The sequence below is a fragment of the Sphaerodactylus townsendi genome, linkage group LG02 (genome assembly GCF_021028975.2).
Source record: "Sphaerodactylus townsendi isolate TG3544 linkage group LG02, MPM_Stown_v2.3, whole genome shotgun sequence".
NCBI classification, from domain to species: domain Eukaryota; kingdom Metazoa; phylum Chordata; class Lepidosauria; order Squamata; family Sphaerodactylidae; genus Sphaerodactylus; species Sphaerodactylus townsendi.
Window position 1 is genome coordinate 106,766,586 of NC_059426.1, and position 20,918 is coordinate 106,787,503.

Below are 20,918 nucleotides of genomic sequence, written 5' to 3' on the forward strand. Positions count from 1 at the left end.
AAAGCCATCACATGACTTAATTCAAGGTCACATTATGATTTTGTGGCAAAGACAGGAATGGAATTTCTATTCTTTCCTCTGTATCATTCTGCCTGTCTTAACTCCAAACCAATGCTTCAACTTAACCATCTTTGCTGCCAATAAAAGCAAGGTTTGCCTAATGACATTTCAAGTTGCACATATTACTTTCCATGGTATCAGTAATTCTGTCTGCTTTTTAAACAAAGTTACCTTCTAGTTAGTAATGTGATAATTTAGCAATTTACCTCATGGTGTAAAAAGTAATGCCAAGACACCATTAGAGACATTATCTAGCTGTGATTGTATTCAGGTTGGAAAATTTCTGTTGCCGACAAGATTTAAGCATCACCCTTGTTCTCTCAGCTGAAAACGGGCGAAACTCTCCAAGGAAGGAAAAGGGCAATAAGGAGGGTGACGAGCTCACTGTAGCGTGAACTGTTCCAGACACAGACCTGAGATACAGATGTGATAATTTAGGGTTTTATGAATCCAAATTCAATAGGCACAATATAATGCCACTGGTAATATCTATGGCCGTTCCTTGCGACGCCAAAAGCAGCTGACAGCGATGGCGATCGCCGCAAATTGGCGGTACGATAATGAAAAAAGCCGCTCATATTGACAGAGGCTGAGCTATGTATGCCCGCGTCCATAGCCCGCGAGAAATGTGACCAGTTCGCGACTGAAGGAAAGCTGCTCATGAAGCGGGCGCTCGCGTGACGCTATGCTTCTGCGACTTCGGCCGCGGCAGGCCCGACGTCATGCCCACGCAGCAGTCGCGATGGACAAGCGTGACTGCCCTGATGTCCCGTCTGCCCCCCCCATCTGCTCAAAGTGCCTCCTCCTGTGCCACTGTCATCCGCGCGAACGGGTCTGGAAGGTGCTTTGGCCATGCAGGAAAGCACCAGGGACAAACGCGGTGCCGTATTATGTGGGGGAAAAGTGTGACCCAGCTTGGTTTTCGCCTGGCGTTCTTCATTCTTTTGAAGAGCGTGCCTCTATGCGGCTGTTCGCGACGCAGAAAAGGCGTCAGAGCGCGCCGCCATGTAAAAAAGAGTGGTTTAAAGCGTTTGCTGACCGATACAGCGCCTTGGCGCACGTTTACGCGTTTCTGGCGAAGCGTAAGGCCATAAAGACTGCGCCCTGCGCGTAAAAGCACGCTCTCGCTATGGCGGTTCTTTTACCGTTTCCACGACGTCATATTTCGCCCGTGCGGAAACGGCCTATCATAAGAAAAGATTCACAATGTAAAGTTTCTAGATGGTACTGTTGGTACATAATGGGGCACAAAGATGTTTTGGGGAAAAAGCACTTCTGTAAACCATATTGTTTAACATTTTGAAAAACTCTTCCAACCTTGACTTTTTCTGTTTGTTCCTCCATTTTTTTTTAAAAAATCTGATTTTCATTGTTTTATAGAGAACATATATTTGTATTTGTCATGCTGAAAGAGATTGCAAGGAAAGCCCTTGCAAAGATCAATCGGTTAAAAAAGACAAAGCAATCCTAAAGAACTGCCTTACTGGATGCTGACAGTAGGCAGGGGTCTAATAGTGTTGCCCAGGAGAAAAAGAGAGAGCACTTTCACAGGCTTTTCCAAGAAAACTAGGACTGGCATAAGAATAATCTTAAACTGATAGTGATGGCAACACATACTGCATCTCAACTCGGTGGACCAGCCTTCATTAGGAAGCAGAATAAATATCATGCAGCTGGCACCAGAGAGTGAGAAACTAAAAAGAAATAGAAGTTGGATCCAAGCAATGAATTCCCTATTCAGTACAAGATCTCCACATTTACTCAAGAGCTTGAGTTTGGTGGGCTTTGTTTTAAACAAAGATAGCAGGAAGTTTCAGAGCAAAAAGAGGTCAGAGTCCCTCACTTCGAAAGCCAGCAAGTCCATGGGAGGCCAACTGAGCCAGAATGCTCAGTCCCATGAGAAGCAACAGTACACATTTAAAAGGATAGGAGTGAGGGCAAGTTACTTCTACATAGTCAAAACAGCACAGATAAGGAGATACGTGTACTTGGTATATGTGTAAGAACGTTTAAGAAACAAGAGAGGATAGAAATGTATTAGATTACAATTTTTGTTATTGAACTCCTGTTCTTAAAGTATCAAACTAGATTCTTTGTAAAGAGGATTTATGTTAAAGTGCAAACAAAATATTCTGTTTGGAAACATAACATTGTGTTTATATTCAGGGTCTGATTGACATATCCAGGGATGGAGAGGAATTTTTCCCCCCTGCAATTCAGATCAGCTAACATAATAGTTCTATATGCCATGCCCACCCTTCCCCCAGCTCCAGAAACAACTTCAGGTATAAAGCCCAGGAGGAAAGGGAGCTCAGAATAACAGGGTCAGGAAAACGTCTAGGCAAACCATTCTGCTTTGTCTTGTTAAAGAGTCTGTTTTCCCTTATTCTGTAACCCATGATTCAGATGGGAGCATTTCAATTGTAAAACTGAATTGTTCCTTCAGTCATGCAGGGAGCTCGAATTTGGCATGGTTACACAGCAATACTAAGTTGCTCATAAACCCTACTGAGCAAGAGAACTTATTTTTAAATAGAGCTGCTTAAAATCACTCCCACAGTTTTTGAACTCTCTTGCCTGTGGAATGTTATACAATGGATGGTGTGACTTGCTCTGCACAGCAGTAAAGGAATGTTGTGAGTGTAGCACACATCTTTCCTTTAAAAGGATTGCCACCTTTGCACGGAGGATGGGGCTGCTTTGTTTTTTTCATCTGCATGAGAGGCAGTTTTTTGGGACACTGAGGTAGTATTTCTGAGAACAGGTATTGTTGAACCTGCTGAATTTTCACATGATGTAATGCTGTTAATTTGCTCAGCCACGTTATAGTTAATCTATTATCTGGGTGATCAAATTAATCTCTCTTCCTTTCCTCATTGTTCCTCCCTTCATAATTCTTAGTCCTATCTAGGTAGAGTGGGCAAACAATTAAATCAAAGTCTCTTATCCCTTTTGAAGGATTCAAGCTAGATGACTCATAGGCCGTTTCTGCACGGCGGCAGAAGTGGCTGTCCACCGGCATAATTAGTGCTGGTGGAGCCATGGGACTGTTTGCACGGTCTTGTGGGTGGGTCTCAAAGCTGTTGTGGAACCACAGAGGCAGCTTCACCATGGAGTTTCTGAGCCCAGGTGAAGGTTTTGTCTTCCCCTCCGGAGGCTCCAGAGGGAGGAACTGACACACCCACATTGCCCTCTGACCCACGGGAGCCAGAGGGCAGTGTGGGCATGTCCCTTGGAGCCTTGGAGGGAAGACAAGGTAAACAACACATGCAAACAGGCAGCACCTGAAAGCGGCACTCTCATGCCAATGCCCTTCACACCGTGCTGGCGGGGAAAAGCCACTTTTCAAAAAAACACGCTCATGGAGTGTGTTTTGAAAGCAGCGTTTTCGCGCTGTTTGAGGGGGTGAGCACGGCACTGCTGTGCTGCAGCAGAGGCAGCTGTGCAAACAGCACCCTAGGGATGGTGTTTTTACTGTCCCTAGAGCACTGTTTTGGGGCCATGCAGAAGTGGCCTTACTGTACTGTTTCCCTCAACAGTAAACTGCATCCAACTTAGCCTGAAGATATTAGTCCAACTTTCCCACCTCTATTGAGACTGCTGTTTTCCAGGGTAAATAAAAACTGACTTGAAGAGGTTGTCCATCAATTCATGAAACAAAGGGGTAGTGATATAGTTTGTAGTAGCTATAGTGTAGCACCAAGACTAGAGACTTGAGTTCGAATATCTACTTTCCGTGAAATGTACATGCAACCATGGACCAGTAATTTCTATTTGTCGGGGCTCATAAAACCATATATTGAAAAGGGAAGTAATGATATCACAGCTGGGGAAATGGCCTTTGAGAAACCTGATTAATAAGATCTAGCCCCTGAGCTACAGAAGATGATGATCCTGGCTTTAGTTATCTCTTCTACATTTTTAAGTGCCCTACCATTTCCACAGTCATAGTAGGTAAAGGAGGATCATTTAATTTTATTTATTAATCTGGCATATTTTTATACCACCCTTTCCCCAAGTGTACATCATTCTTCCTTCCTTCCTTAAGTTTATCCTTTCAACCAATCAAAGAGGTGGGTTAGGCATGGAGGAAGTGCATGCCAGCTAGCTTCAAGGAAGAATAGGCATTTGAACCTGAGTGTCCTAGATATTCGTCCAACACTCTAATCACAACAACACAGAAACATTATAAGAGTGAAATATAACCACCCTGAGCAAGCTGGATGGGAGAGATGACTGGTCAGGTTAATGAAGTTTTGAGCAGTACAAGTGCATTTTAACCAGAAAGATTCCTGTTCCAAACTCAAATTTTCAGTCATTTAAGTCACTTAAAATGCAAGCTGAAAAGCTGTTTTAAGAAAAATTGTCCATTGGGGCAAACCAGTGCTCCAGTGTGGGAAATGAAGCACAGATTAGAAAACCATGATGTCTGTCAGACATTTTTAGTTTTCCCTTCTGGGTATTGTTGAGTTTACTTTTAGACAAAAGAGCCAGCATGATGTAGTGGTTCAGAGCAGGTGCACTCTAATCTGGAGAACTCGGTTTGATTCCCCGCTCTGTCACTTGAGCTGTGGAGGCTTATCTGGTGAACCAGTTTAGCTTCTGCACTCCAACACATGCCAGCTAGGTGACCCTGGGCTAGTCACAGTTCTTCAGAGCTCTCTAAGCCCTACCCACCTCACAGGGTGTTTGTTGGGGGGGGGGGAAGGAGATTGAAAGCCCCTTTGAGTCTCCTTACAGGAGAGAAAGGGGGGTATAAATCCAAACTCTTCTTTTTTCTCTCTCTATCATACCTACTTTTTATTTGATATTTTTATTTTGCTATTCACCTAAGAACTTGCATTTCAGAACCAAAATAGATCCAGATGTATTCTGAATAAACAACTATCTAATTCACATCTAGTTGTATTAATTAACTGTATCAGCAAATCACCATCCGGTTGAAGCCCTTTAAACACCTGTTTAGCGTTCCTGAATTATAAATGACAAAGTAATTGCCTGGCTGCTGTTGTAATGGAGACGGGAGAGAACCATCTGTAGCTTCTAATAGTTTCCTTAACCCTAGAATTGGTACTGGTGAGATAATTAGGTTGAAAATTATCCCAGCAAATCTGCTTTAACAACAAAGGCCAGCCCATTAAGGTAATAGAATTCTCTTTAATAAGGGAGAAAATAGATTCCCTGAGATTTGTCCCATTAAAGTTGGGTATCCAAATGCCAACTGTTCATACAATCTAAAAGAGCTCCAGAAGGCACAGGAAAGCAGCAGATGATTAAAAGTCACATAGATATTGCAAGACCTACAGAGATGTCTTCTAACCTCCCACTTTCTAGAAATACTCAAGAATTGTATTGTCGAAGACTTTCACCTCTGGAAGCACTGGGGTGCTGTGTGCACCTGGAATCACTGGGGTGCTGTGTGCACCCGGAATCACTGTGGTGCTGTGTGCACCCCACTACTCAAGAATTGTTCAACCCTCCAGGAAGAGTAACAGCCAGTATGGAAGAGACACAGGTTTGAATCCCCACTTTGCCATAGACGTTTATTCGGTGACCTGGAACCAATCACATAGCTTAACTTACTTCCCAGGTTGTTGTGAGGATAAAATTAAACCAAGGAGAATGATGTAAGTCATTCTGAAGTCCCCACTGGAGAAAAAAACGGGGAATAAATAAGATTTGCAAATAAAATTAATTAGGGGATGACTCATGCTTGCAGATTCCTGCTACTTTCTTCAAATCTGACTAAAAAATTAACTGTTTCTTCTTTTGCAGTAAATATGAATAATATATTTTGTATTGTCGAAGGCTTTCACGGCCGGATTCAACTGGTTCTGGTGGGTTTTCTGGGCTGTGTGGCCGTGATCTGGTGGATTTTGTTCCTAACGTTTCGCCGTCATCTGTGGCTGGCATCTTCAAAGGTGTATCACAGAGAAAAGTCTGTTTCACACTGTGTCTAAGGCCATTTCCGCACGGGCGGATATGCGCATGCCTGGGACGGCAAAAAACGCTGTCCCCAGGCCATTCAAGACAGGGGCATAGCCAGACAGCGCTGCATACGCCTCCGACCGCCAAGTCGGCATTTCTGGAGGCGCGACTTTCCCTTGAACACCGGCTTCGGCGCTCGCTGCATGAACGCGGCTTCTGCCATGCCCTCCACCTTCTTATCTTTCTATCTCTTCGGTTTCGGGCGTATGTCGCCGAGGCCTGGGACTCCCCTGCTCCTGACGACGCTGAGCAGGTGCACAGGGGTCAAGTGTGTCCTCAGGCTTCGGCGACGCGCCGAGGCCTGGGGACAGGTTGTCGCCACGGCAGCTCTGTATTATCCTCCGTTTGGGACCGTCCCACGCGACGGTCCCAGAATCCCGAGTCGGCGCGAAATGCGCCGACCCAGCCGCTTCCGCATTCGTGCGGAAACGGCCTAAGTGAGAAGGGAAAGTTTAGTGTGGTATATTGTCCATGTCCCAGGGTGGGGAACCAATCATTAAGTGTTTGGGTGGAACTTGCTATGCAAAGGTGTGGTTGAGTGCATTGTATTGCGGGTGGGATTATCAGTCCATTTTTTAAGTACTGGGAGCCAGGCTTTGCTAATTTTTAACATCTCGTCTTTCTTATTGAAGTTGTCCTGGTGTTTGTGAATTTCAATGGCCTCCCTGTGCAGTCTGACATAGTAAGCTTCTGAATTGTCCAGAACTTCAGTGTTCTCAAATAAAATATTATGTCTAGTTTTGTTTAACACATGTTCTGCAACTGCAGATTTTTCAGGATGGTTAAGCCGACAGTGTCTTTTGTGTTCCTTAATACGGGTCTGAATGCTGCGTTTTGTGGTTCCTACCCTGTTTCCCAAAAAATAAGACATCCTCTGAAAATAAGACGTAGTAGAGGTTTTGCTTAAGTGCTAAATATAAAGCATCCCCTGAAAGTAAGACGTTGCAAAGTTTTTGTTTGGAAACATGCCTGTTGAACAGAACACCAGAGCATGTAGCTGTGGAGCGGAAAAATAAGACATCCCCTGAAAATAAGACATAGCGCATCTTGGGAGCAAAAAATAATATAAGACACTGTCTTATTTTTGGGGAAACATGGTTTGTAGACCTTTCCACAGCTACACGGTATGCAATATACTCCTGCAGAAGTGAGAGGGTCTCTCTTGTCCTTTGCTGAGCGTAGCATTTGCTGTATTTTCCTGGTGGGTTTGAATATATTTTGCTTTGTTCTCTGTCTGCAAACTAGGCTATTGTTTCATGGGTCATCTGCCCTTTTGCTTAATGCAATTGGGAAGCAGGGGTTTCCCCTGCTTCTTTACAGCATCATGGTACATTCCTGCATCTCCTATGGTTTTTCTTACTTTAATCTTTTTCAAACATTCATTGTTTAGATGTTTTGGAAAAGATCGCTGTAAAGCCTAGATGGCAACCACATGAATGGGGAAATTTGGATTTTCCTGACTACAAGGCAGCCATTTCTTCTGATACTATCCTTGAGGTAGTCAATTCTTCCCTCTGCCACTGGTGGCTGTTTATTTATTTTTTAAAAAGACATTAGACTATTATTTTGTCAGTATATCATTGTAACAATAGGTATAATAGTTTCTCTGAAATCTCAGCTTCTTTTTTTTAAGTATCTTGCCCTTTCCTTGTGGCGATATAAGGGAAATTGTGTGGTGGGGCGGGGAGGGACTAGCATCAGAACCCAGAAGTAGCCAAAATGGAAGACCATTTTGGAATCTCCTAAATATTAGAAATAAAGAGCATAAAGATTAAATGGTTCCTAGAGCACTGCCTGGGTGTGGGGTCACATATGAGTTCTGGTAGCATTCCCCACACTTTTCCCCACCACACTGGTTGGCAAGTGAGTCCCAAGCTCGCCAGCTAGCTGGGGCACAATCTGAGCTGCTAGGCAGACAGCTGGGCAGGGCAGTAGTGTCAGGACTGGAGGAACCTCTGGTGACCCCTTGCCTCTGGCACCCTAGGCAATAACCTTGGGTGCCAAATAGGTGCGTCACCCTACTGAGAATCTTTGCCGGTTGGAGTGTCACTAATCCTTGCCTACACTCATCCCTGCCTACACATTTCCACCTGCCTATTTCGTCCTGCCTGCCTATATATGTCTTTCCTGCATATGTTGCTGGTTCTTTTCAGAGATTCTCCTGCTCCTCCATTATCCTTGTAATTAAAAACTTTGTTGGACCAGATTTTTCAACTGTAAGAGGCCCATAGTGGCGTATCTACAGAAAATGGACCCCAAGGCAAGAACTGATTTTGCGCTCCCCCACAAGCATCCAGCACCCATCTTGCTGGGGGTGAGGGGATAAACTGTGGGAGCTTGCTCTGATCCTCTGATCTTGTTTGGAATGGGGGGAGGCTGGGAGAGCTAGATCTGCCCATGGATACTCTGATCCAGAGGTAGGGGGCTTGCTGGGGGTAGGGGGAGGCTGGGAGAGCTTGCCCTGCCTATGGATCCTCTTATCCATGGGCAGGGGGGGCCTGCTGGGGGTGGAGGGTGGCCAGGTGGGCTTGCTGGAGGTGGGAAGTGAGGGACCACTGGGATGGCTGCCGCTCACCTCCAGCAGTGCCATGTATGGCACCAGGGTGTGACTCCTCTTTAGTGGCGGCTGGGCCATGGCAGCCCCCTGCCTGCCTGCCTTCCCTGGGCTAGTGCCTGGCATCCCCTGCAGAGGGAGAAAGGAAGGGAAGGAGGAGGCTGGGGGTGTCCGGGGTGCAGCAGGAGAGCTGGCTTCAATGGCCCCATGGAAGTAGGCACTCTACCCTGCTTTCCTCCTCACCCTGAGTCACGGTGCTCGGCTGGCTCCCCTTGCAGGGAGGAGCCTTCATCTGGCCTTTGCCCCCCCCCCCCGACCCAGGTGGCTAGCTGCCCCTTTGGCAATGGGCCTGGAGGAGTGGGCGGTTTCCTGATGGGGTCGATGGGCGTCATTTGGCCAGCCTTCCCTTCCCTGTGCAGTCAGGTCTGAGTGGGGTTGGCGGCTTAGAGGTCGGTGGTGGCTGCAGTCCCACATTTGGTTCCCCCACTGGTCTCGGTGCTGGGCAGGTTCTGAGTGGGCTGCCTTGGGCAGGGGTGGAGAGATGTATTCTTACATTTTATTAGCAAAATCGCATTTAGTTCTATGGCTTTTAATAAATGAAAGGTTTGGAATCATGCGCAAATCCTTTCTTTCCTTCTTTCAAGCTCCTTTGATCCAATGACCTTGAGCAGGAAAATATGGTGGAGAAATACTTGGCCACTGCCATTGTAACCCTTAGGTTCTGTCCATCAACAAATAGAGGACCATGTTATCTTTTATTTTGGCAAAAAGAAATTTCATTAAAATAGGGGCAACCCATAAATTGTGATAAGAATGATAGTAAAGGCATTCCAAAATCATGTGGAATAGAGAGCCAACCTTTTTCAATTCACATTTGCGGAGCCTATCTGAATAAGGTAGGGTACCAGATCCCCCAAATAAGACTGCCGAATGGTGCCTATCTATATCCTATTGCAATCTGCTACTGTGTGAATTTGAGTTTAGGATATCCACTGCCACATGCAGTCGAACTTCCAGGAAACATGGTGCTTTGAACAGGTGAGCTTGGGAAGGCTCCCTGCTACAATTCACCAAGAGATTATTAATGTCAGCAGGAAGTGGTATTTATGGCTTCCCTTCACCTCCATCGCAAGAGGACCTAATTCGATAGATGCAGTCATGTAGCCTCTATTATAAGGAGGCTACAGACCCTGGAAAACATCTGGATGAGTGAGCAAAAAGCAAGCTGTATAGCTTATAAGAGCAGCACCTCATAGACTTTTTTCTATCCTTCTTTGTGAAACGTACAAGGAAAAGCCCAACCCACAGGACAGAAAAAAATGGCCTATAAATGAATATGGCAAGTTACACAATTCAATCTGTGTTTCAGTAAAATTCATGTAAGCCCCAGCATCTCTCAAAGCACTGTGATTAAAAAATAATAATTATGGTGATCCAATTATTCTCCTTTATCAACCAGTATTATACCCAAAAGGAACAGTAGCTGAATCAATGGAAACAGAAGTTCTTATCACACTTATGTACTTTCACAGACATAGAATGTACTCACAGCTTTCACAGCGGTTCCCAGTATAGCCAGCTAGACAAGCACACCTGTAGCCACCAACTTTATCTAGAACACAGGTTCCATCATGAAAACATGGAGATGAAGAACAAGCTGGAAAAATAAATATATGGAGGACTTCTCAGTTTCTTCCACATATCTCCATCCCTTTATCTCTATACATCCACCTTCCCAAATGAAATGTACACATGAAATATGAATTTACTCCTCGGTATTGGGAGGGGGTATGAGATAGTAAGAATATACATTGTGAAAATATTCTCCTTTCCCAGTCTTCTGCCCAATCAAGTCTTTCTGATTACTGAAGGGAATATTTGTTCAGAGACAAGACAATGATGGATTATTAGGAACTGAATTACTGAACTTTCTTAAATATATAATTCTTCATCAGATACCCCTCCATGTATGTCATATGAGTCATATATGGTCCCTAAGGTCTTAGCTGCCCAAGTAAATTGAGATTGTGTGATACAGCTGTGAATTGTCCATTATGATTTTAGGAGAACTGATATAGAACAGCAGAGAAGGAGCACTTTCGCATGGGCAGAATAATGCACTTTCAATCCACTTTGCAGCTGGATTTTACTGTGCAAAATAGCAAAATCCACTTGAAAACAATTGTGAAAGTGGATTGAATGTGCACTATTCTGCATGTGCGAAAGTGTCCAAGGAGAACATGAATTATACCATCACAGAGCTGTAATTCAGTAGAGACTAGAGCAGAGAGAAGCAAGTGGTGGCTCAGGGTCTACATCTGATTCAATGGAACTTTTCATCTGGCACTCAAGCTACTCAAGACTTGGCCACTCACCTAACTACTTCAAGCACTGAGTGCCATTTAAGAGCCACTAAGACCAGCAGATAAGCAGAGTATTTCCACCCACTTTTGAGGACAAAGTTGGATGCTGTCTAATAATGAGGGAAACAGTACAGTAAGGGCCATCATCTAACTTGGATCCCTCAAAAGAGATCAGAAATTGATTTTGCACAGTAAAAATGCCCCATGCTATATCCGGGAGCGCAGCTGCCATGGGGCTTTTTACCCTGCTGTTGACTTTGCTCTGCTCCCTGCCTCTCCTCCACTTGCACTGCAAGGTCTTTGGCAATGTCTTCTACACAGATAACCTCCTTTCCTGCACAGATAACCCCCGCCCCGGTTCCCCCCACTCACTTTCACCAATTTAGTTTTAAATGACTCTGCACAAAACAGGTGCTGGGAATTGGCACCCTCCCCCATCTAAAATCCCTGCATGTGCGAGGGAATCACAGTACTCCAATCCCCCTGTCTAAACTCCTTGCGTGTGCAAGGCAATCGCCACCCTCCCATTCACAGCACCTTCACATGCTGCTTTTTTGCAAGGTTTCTCAAGGGTTTTGCAAGGTTTATCCCTCTGTGTTTTTTATTCCACTGCAAAGGGGGGGGGGAGGTGCCCATTCATTGGAGGAGCAGGCCAGAGCGGCAGGAAAAATGATCTCATTCTGCTGCTGAGGAGTTTTCACCGCAGCAGAAGCCACCTGAGCAACAGAGGAGCATTCAAAAAGGTCCTCAACTTTTGCAGTTCTGGAAAGTCCCGTAGCAAAGCCACTACTGTTGGGTGGCTCTGGGGTGACAGTGTGGCAGACATGCTGCAGTTCCAGGAGCTGTGCAAAACTCCCCATTGCGCCGGGGCATTCCTCGTGCCAACAACGGAGCATTTTTACTGTGCAAAATCAGCCAGAGACTCTGATGTGGTCCTCAGATTGAACTGTTTGCTCTGACCTAGATAGGACTAAGAATTATGAAATGCCAGTGAAGATACAAGTTCACCGTGAGTGATCTGAAAAGACTCTTACTGAAGTCCAGCAACAGAAGCCTCAAAATGAAAAAAACAAAACAAAACTGTTCACTAGTACAGTTGTTCATAACATTCCCTCTCCTTTCTTTTTGCCTATTAAACTTCAAAAACTCCTATACCCTGTACTAGAATAAAGGCACTGAGAATGTAAGTCCTGGGGACTTCAGTGGGGCTTACTAATATCAATGCTTAGGACTAAAGTTACTCTAAAGTACAGTCCATAAGCACTGAAACCTTCTTAACAAATAAACAGAGTTTCAGCCAACTTAGCTCTGTTCAACTTGTTCCACTGCTCTCATCTACCCTTCCAGGCTTTTGAATGGAGAAAGATTTCACACTGCCACCCCTTGTTAAATTGGTGCTGCCAGAGCTCTCCATCCCACAGTTGGTCAAGCCCCCACCCTCTTCATTTTCCATGCGAATCACATTCTTCCAGATAAACAGTGTCAGTGGCCAGATTAACGTTTTGCAAAAGGGAAAGTTTTAAAAGCTTTTCATTCAGCTTCACAGGACAGACTCACAATAAGGCACACAAAAAAGCTTCCTTATAAAACCGTAAGTCCTCTGCATCCTACTCTGCATAGATTACCAGAGCAGCAACCACCCAATCTTTAAATAATTACAGCTAAAAATGGGGCGGAAAGAAAAGTAGATGGCAGTGCTGGAATACTAAATGGTTCCTGTGGAGCAGAGGAAACAAGACCCATTCATCATGCCCAGAACAGAATACGTTAGTCCCATGAGTGTGGGAGACTTGCTGCAACGTGCCCCACACCAAGTTCAATTTCAAGAAGCTGACTTTTGCTTTTTGTTTTTATAAGAGTGTTTAATTGAACATAGTGCTGCTTCTCGGCATTCTTGTGATAGTGTGGTTTGCATATGGTTCAATGACAAGAAAGGATGTACCAGATCAGCTAGTTAAGTTAGACGTGCTTCATCGCATGCAGGACAGTGAGATGGGAATGAGGCAATAGAATGTTGAGGTGACAGAATGCAGAGGAGGATCACAAAAGACGACACTTTGGAATGTTGCCATGGGTTAAAAATTCCTTGCACTTTGAAAAATAGAGAAGGGGTAAAACTTTTCTCCCTGTGTGCTAGGTTTCTATTTGTGTGGAGATTTTTTTTCTAGGTTAGAACACACCACCTGCAGTCTGATGTGGCTCAGCCCATTCTACTGCCTCGAAACTCTGCCATTCCATTTTAGAGGGTTCTTTCTTGCATGCATTAGACACTAAACTATCTCTCAGCCGGAGTTTCCCTCCAATCCACGCTGAAGCTGTGTGTCATAGTGCAAAAAAAAAGAAGTCAAGATACACAATAAGAAAAAGCAGCATGCAAGTCTGTGCTTCTGGTCATGTCATTTAGGGCAGGGTTGATAACCCACACACACTTAGAATTTTCCTCCAATACTATTTCTGAAATTGTAATGTGTGGGTATGCCTCTATGTGCCATACTACACCTTAAGTGGAAAATAGACTATTGGGTCAGCCTCATGTAGATACATTCTTCATTTACAGGCAAATAAAACTCCCAGCTATCTAAAACAAATTCACTTTCTTTGTTAGCCCTAGAGCTCAAGCTTCCAAGAAAAGTCCAGTCCCTGATCTTATATGTAAACAAGCACTGGTGTTTGAAAGGACACTGTGAATGCATACATTTGAGATCTTGTAACTCAGTAAATTATCTGCATAAGCATTCCAGTAAAAATTTTATGAGGGGAATGTAAAAGGAATGCTTACTTGACAAACAGAAATATTTCCTCCTTTGAATTATATAGAGGAAATCAGCATTCTGTTTCTTTTTAATATATTTATAATAACACATCTTTTCTTGTTATTTTGAAAAATTGCGGGCAGACAATACACCAAACAACTCAGAAGAAATCTTTGGCAAAAATTCATGTTCCTAACCACTAGAAGCCCATCTTGATACCTTCTGATATCCAGAACATCAGACAATGTTTAGATGTTATTTTTGTTGAACCACAAGGGTCAGATACCTGCTGTTTGATGCACACACACACACACAATTTAATTTTCAGGAGTCAATCAGTTTTTTACTATTGTTGTACTGTTGTCTATGCCAATAAAGGCTTGCTGAGCTAAAATTTTCAGGAGTCCATCTGCATCAGACTCCAGTATGGATATACAAGAGACAGCCCTGTGCATCATTTTAGAATAAGGAAGAAATGTATAAGTGAGATTAGTGTATCTCCCAGACAGGGACAGGATTTTGTAGTTTCTCTGTGGCTGGTACAGCTGCAGTTGAAGTGTGGCAGCAACAGGGCTCCCACGTGGTAAGTCTCTCCACAGTGTCTTTGCCTCAGTCCACCCCCCTCCCCTGGTCATCAGGGATTTTGCAATTTTAAAAAATAATTATCACTAAAATATTGTTATATTTATATTGAACTGATAGGTGTAATAGTGTCTCTGAATTTCTGTTGTCATTTGTTAAAAAGTAAGTAGCTAGCGTTTCCCTTGTGGAAATATAACAAAGGATGTCTCCATAAGGGAGAGGCTACAGATTTACTTTTTAAAAATGAAAGCAGGAAATTCAGAGAAATTGCTACATCTATCAGGTACAATATTCATGATACAATGATATTTTATTGCTGATTTATTGCTGCTGCTGCTAGATAGAAAGAAAGAAAGAAAGAGAGAGAGAGAGAAAGAAAGAAAGAGAGAGAGAGAGAGAGAGAGAGAGAGAGAGAGAGAAAGAAAGAAAGAAAGAAAGAAAGAAAGAAAGAAAGAAAGAAAGAAAGAAAGAAAGAAAGAAAGAAAGAAAGAAAGAAAGAAAGAAAGAAAGAAAGAAAGAAAGAAAGAAAGCTGGCTGGTGAGATGACAAAATGAAACACGGGTCCAAGAGCAACAAACAAATTGCGGTGTTCTAATAGATAAGCAGTGGGGTCAGCTGACTTGTAGTGCAAGCCTACACAGAGTTACTCCTGTCTTAAGTCTGTTGACATGAACTCTGAATAGCCGGTACTACAAGTTTCCTGCATTTTCATTAAGATAGTAAGAGAGCAATGATGGCTTTGAAGCTTCTCAGTGCCTACCTTTATTTATAATGCATACTGTATTGGGGGGGGGGGGAGCTGAGCTGTGTCCAGAAACAGCACAGTAAAGGTGGCTCCATGCTGCCTCCAAAGGAACTCTGGCTGATGCAAGCAGGAGGGAAATTCAGAATCCTTCCTGCCACCCAAAAAGCCCCACAGAAGACAGACCTATGCCATTGTTTTTGTGGCATAAGTCTGAGATCTATACCAGGGATGTTTCTGGTGCAAAAGCCCAGTAGAAGCCAACGAAAGTCAACTCCACCTCTGGGAACAAATCTGGAAAATACCCTCCTGGATGCTGATGCAGTTCTGGTGGACAGGCTATCGTCTGCAGCACCCACCTGCCATCCCATGTGCCCTCCCCTGTGGTATAAGTGCCCCTTATGCAGTCAGGATGGGCACCTTTGCTGGTGCTGGTGCAGCCCCATGCTGGCTCCAGAAGTGGTTTAGCCCAACCACTTCTGGATCAGGCTATTAAAAATATGGTTGACAAGACAGAACGAAAACTTTTAATGGCACAAAAAAAAAGAGGGAATGAACCAAAAGGCAGCACTATTTCAGCTGGGGAAAAATATTATATTCTTTTTTCATTCCTTTTACCTGTAATTTCCTCAAAGATGGCATGAAATCCATCAAAATTCTTTGAACCATCTGAATGGAAAAGAACGTGCAATGAGGGCCCTGTGCTTCGGATTGGAGGAGGCCTGTCATTGCCACAGAAACGCTTAATTATCCTGTTATCGACACTGTCCCCATCTCGGATCTCCACGTAATCATACTGGCACATGTAGTCAAACTCCAGACTCAGCATCGCAAACCTTGCAGGAAAAAAAGTCAGAATTAAGTGAAAAAAATATTTCTTTAATTAGTATTGAATTTATAAATCCATCCTCCTTTAACTAGTTAATCTCTCTCTCCCTTTTTGTCTTCCTCTCCCTTCATTTTCTTAAGAGAAAAGCCTCCATTCATAAAATAGCAGCAATTGATACAGTTAGTTGAAGGTTTGCCAATTTCCAGGTGGAGCTTAGGGATCTCCCAGGATTTCAACTAATCTCCAGATCACAGATATAAGTTCCTCTGGAGATAATGGCTGCTTTAAACCTTAGGCTACATTAAACCCTAGACCAGTGGTGGCGAACCTATGGCACGGGTGCCAGAGGTGGCACTCAGAGCCCTCTCTGTGGGCATGCGCAAACAGAGTGCCCCTCCAAATCTATAGGCTGGCCTGGTCCGCTGGGCTCAATTATTAGCATTAAACCTAAGACCTAGTTTTGGGAAAGCAGTGTAGGTAACCCTGTTAAGCACTGTTAAACCCCACTGATTTTCATGTGAAGAACTAAGGCACGATCCTTTACCTGGGAGTAAGCTCGGTTGCTGGCAATGGGGCTTGCTTGACTTACCCGTTGGAAGAGTTGCACGGTTGCTTCAAAGCAAAGCCACTGACTACCACCAAGCTTACTCCTGAGTAACGCAGGCCTTGGAGCCAACCATTTTTTATAAACGAAAGCCTCAGTATTCAGGTTAAATTGCAATGTTGGCACTTTGCGATAAATAAATGGGTTTTGGGTTGCAATTTGGGCACTCGGTCTCAAAAAGGTTCGCCATCACTGCCCTAGGCCTTAGACAAGTGATTTCTAACATTTCTGGAGTTGTAACACACCCTGTTCTTCTGAAGAAGTACGCATGCGCACAAAAGCTTGTACCAAGAATAAAACTTTGTTGGTCTTATGGGTGCTGCTGGATTCAAACTTCTTTCTGCTGCTTTAAATAACACAGCTACCCACTTGAATCTGTTTTTGTTTGACATTGCAACATCCCCCCCCTTTTTAAAGTTACATACCTCTCCCCTAAACAGAATAAATGAAATTTGAAATTATGGTTTGGATCCAGAGTAGCGTTACAACAGACTAAAGGTCTTCTGCATTATTGCTGTGCAATTCCCTTGTTTCCCCCCTCCCCAGGCAGTCTGAACCCCCCCCCCAAATTCTTTTCCAGCTGTTGCAGAAGTAAAATGGAAAAATCATGGACTACAGGAAGAAGTCCTTGTACCCATAAAAATGCTAATCTGGACCCAACCCTATCAGTGCAATCCATGGGGGTGGGGGGTGAGATGGGGGCAGTGGTGAAAGAGCATGCTGACATGAGGGCCCTGTTTGCTGGTGCAAAGGGCACATATGTTAGCAGGAAGGGCACTAATGCTGGTGGTTGGGTGCCACTCAGCTCCATGACATCCAAATAGAGAAGTAGTCACTGAGCTTGTGCGGTGTTTGTGGAGGCATTCCAGGGGCATTCCCAGGGGTGGAGCTGATTCTAGTCAGCTTCCTGTAGCTTTTCAGCCCAGGGATGCCCCTTTTGACTGGCATAGATTTAGACCACCAAAAAGTATGGCAAAGCCTACTGGGCTGCATAGAGGTTTTCAGGAATTTCTGCAGTTTTTCATGCTTCCTGTGCCATCTGAAACCTCTTAGGAGACAGCACAGTTGCGCCACAGTGACGCCATCCCTGGCCGTACTGCAACTGCCCTCCCATGGATTGTTCTGCGCATGTAGTATAAAACCAAACCAAACATTTACTTTAATTAGGAACAATAATTTCCACATTATATCGCATTTGAAATTGCACATACCAGTGTAATAACTGCTGTTCTTTGTATGAAACTTCCCAGTCTCCCCCTTCCCACTGCAACGTGCCTGGAATTAAGCTCTTTGCATTCCAGCCAATCCATTTATGAATTTTAAAACTGCTCAGAAATGTAGTGCTGTCTGCCTGTTTGTCTCTATCAGCTATCTATGAGATACCTAGCAACACCAGGCTTAGGAATCACTTATCTGGCTAGTTCTGTCAGAACTTCCACAAGGACTGATCATTCAAAATGAAAAAAAATTAGAAAGGTCAGATAATTATTTTTTCAAAATCCCTCAACTAATTTGGTTGAAATAGATACAATGAATTATCCCAGTTCTGCATTTATTTCTCCATACTGGTTTCAATATATACATTGAGAAATAGCTGATTATTTTAAATCTATGGCAATCTGAAAACTAGAAGAGCTCTCCCTGAATTCACACAGACCAGACCCTCATAGATTATCCCAATTATACATATGATTTCTCAGAATGAAAACAGGATTGTTTGAATTATGCTACAGTACCCATGCGTAGTTGAACACTGGGCGATGCTGTATTTTGTACAATCTAGACTCTAGTTTGGACAACTGGGAAATTCTGCAGTTATATCAAAATTCAGTTTAATTTTATCTTCAAATTCTCTGGCAAATAACTGATAGCTACGTTATTGTTAAAGAATGAAGAAAATACAACTCTGCCCATTTGAGAAGAGTTCCCATATCTAAGAAAACAATATTCCAATGCAAATCTGGTTTAATGTATTGTCAAAGGCTTTCACGGCTGGAATCACTGGGGTGCTGTGTGGTTTCCGGGCTGTATGGCCGTATTTTAGCAGCATTCTCTCCTCACGTTTTGCCTGAATCTGTGGCTGGCATCTATCAGATCCTCTGAAGATGCCAGCCACAGATGCAGGCGAAACGTCAGGAGAGAATGCTGCTAGAAAACAGCCATACAGCCCGGAAACCACACAGCACCCAAAATCTGTTTTAGTCTTAAAGGAAATGAATGTGGATTATGCAATACCGAGGCTTACAGAGACAATATGGGCCAACAGGACTTGATCCACAACTATATGAAAGTCAGTGAAAAATATGCAAACAAACTAAAAACAAACAAACGAAACCCCTGACAAGGAATTCTGAATTTTGCATGTCGAAAAATGACTATTAAGCTGAAAACATAGGAAGTTCAATCCAAAGGGGGGGGGGTGTGTGTCCAAAAACACAAAGGAGGCAGCATGACCCCAATGCTGGTGTAAATGCTACTTATGCTGGCAAAAGGACCACTTACACTGGCACCAGGGCACTTCAGCTGGTGCTGGAGAGCTGTGTGGCAGTGCAATGATTGGCTGCCAGCAGCACAGTGACAGTACTCCTCTGGGAGCCAAATGGTTGGGGCAGACTTTTAGTTGGCTTCCTGAGCCTTTTTGGCCCAGGAACACCCCCATATTCCAGCATGAATTTACACTGGTAAAAATGGTGGGGAGCCAATTGTGCTGCAGAGGCCACTTTGACAAGGATGTTGGATTGCTGGTTGTGGTGCAGCAAGCCATTCAGGAGGCAACCCGGCTGCAACATGGCTGCACTCAGCAACCCTTGAAAGTTTATAGAGGAGAGAATTCATTCTATTTGGCTATCCCTGAACAAGGTAGCAACATCCATTGTGCAATTTCTGAACACAAGGACCTGGCCACTACTACACCTCTTTAGGTTGCACTTTTAGATCAGAATAACAACACAGGAGAAAGCTGTACCACAACATTCTCTTTTTATGCCATATGCCATTTTGAGTAATTAAAAGAGAACATGTTTAATTTCACATGCTATTGCTAGCAGTCACAGAATCTGGATTCAGCAATTACATATAACTCAGCAGGAAGAAACAGTAAAGGCAAGTCTGTAAACAGCTAGGTTGGGTTTTAAAAAATATTTCCCCCTTTACCTTTAGAAGATGCTACTAAGAGGCTAGAAGCAGCTCTACATTTGCTGGAAGAATGGAGGCTGATGGAGCTAATCAGCGATGGGATTCAAATAATTTAACAACCGGTTCTAGTGGTGGGATTCAAATAATTTAACAGCTGGTTATTATTTACAAGCACCATTTTAACAACTGGTTCTGCCAAAGTGGTGCGAACCTGCTGAATCCCACCACTGGAGCTAATCCTCCACCCCACCCCACCCCACCCCCCACACACACACACACACATGCACAAGTTACTTTATATGTCAAAGGCATACTGGCAAGACTTCTATTTTGCATAGTTTTTCACAACTTTTCGGGAAGCCTCCCTCTTACATTGGTGCAGCCCTCTATACAAGCCCCAAGAGGCTGCTTTACACATGATGCCAGGTCCTTGGGTTCAGAAATTGCACAATGGATGTTGCTACCTTGTTCAGTGATAACCAAATAGAATGAGTTCTCTATAAACTTTCAAGGGTTGCTGAGACTAAAAGCTGTCATCATGGTCATGATTTGCAGCCACAAAAGGAATGGAGAGTTCAGATAAGAAGGCAGGAACTCCATGGGAACCTCCAAGTTTCTTTTCTCCTGTAGATTCCCACCCCCTTCTCTTATGAAATATTAAAGGTGTCATTAAATGTATGGAAAGAAATATGACAGTGCTCACAGCATAAGTCTCCAAAGCTGATGAAATATTGATGAAAACCTATTAACTTTGAATTTGTCACCGTGCTAGGCTTCCTCCTATAGTTCTGAGCATCCTGTAAATGTATTTATTAAAGAAATATATACCCCACCTTCAAGGCTACTTACAAATTGAAACAAAGTAAAACAGGTGAACTAAAATTAAACATAGCAGCAGAACCTGATGAATTGCTAAAAAACACTGTCTGTGATAAAAAGTAAAAACGAGTTGCCCTAAAAGCTAAAGAAAATAAAATTACCTTTACTTTACACCTGAAAGATAATAAAGTAGACATTAGGGGAATATGTCTCAAGTGAATATTCCATAGTTGGGGTGCCATGTCCAAAATGTCTTTGATGCCTCCCACCTAACTTCAGCTGGTGGCAGAACCCAAAGAAGAATTCAGTTGATGATCTTGGTATATGGGAAATTCATGAAGGTGAATGTGGCCTTTCACACAAATGGAGTAATCCACTGACTATGCACGACGCTAGCAGCTTCTATTACTGAGCATTGGCTATTAGGTAAGAGGCCAGCAGGGTGTCTCTGAGGCTTGTATAGCAACACACTGTCAATTTGAGCCTCAT

The 20,918-nt window shown here is 43.6% G+C and overlaps 1 protein-coding gene across 1 annotated transcript in view; it reads right to left on the reverse strand.

The window, feature by feature from the left end:
- Window positions 1–20,918, reverse strand: part of PAMR1 (peptidase domain containing associated with muscle regeneration 1) — a 67,947-nt gene that overhangs the window by 34,066 nt on the left and 12,963 nt on the right. Inside the window, 2 exon segments of the mRNA XM_048487145.1 lie at window positions 10,152–10,259; window positions 15,661–15,878. Coding sequence (XP_048343102.1) covers window positions 10,152–10,259; window positions 15,661–15,878 — 326 coding nt within the window.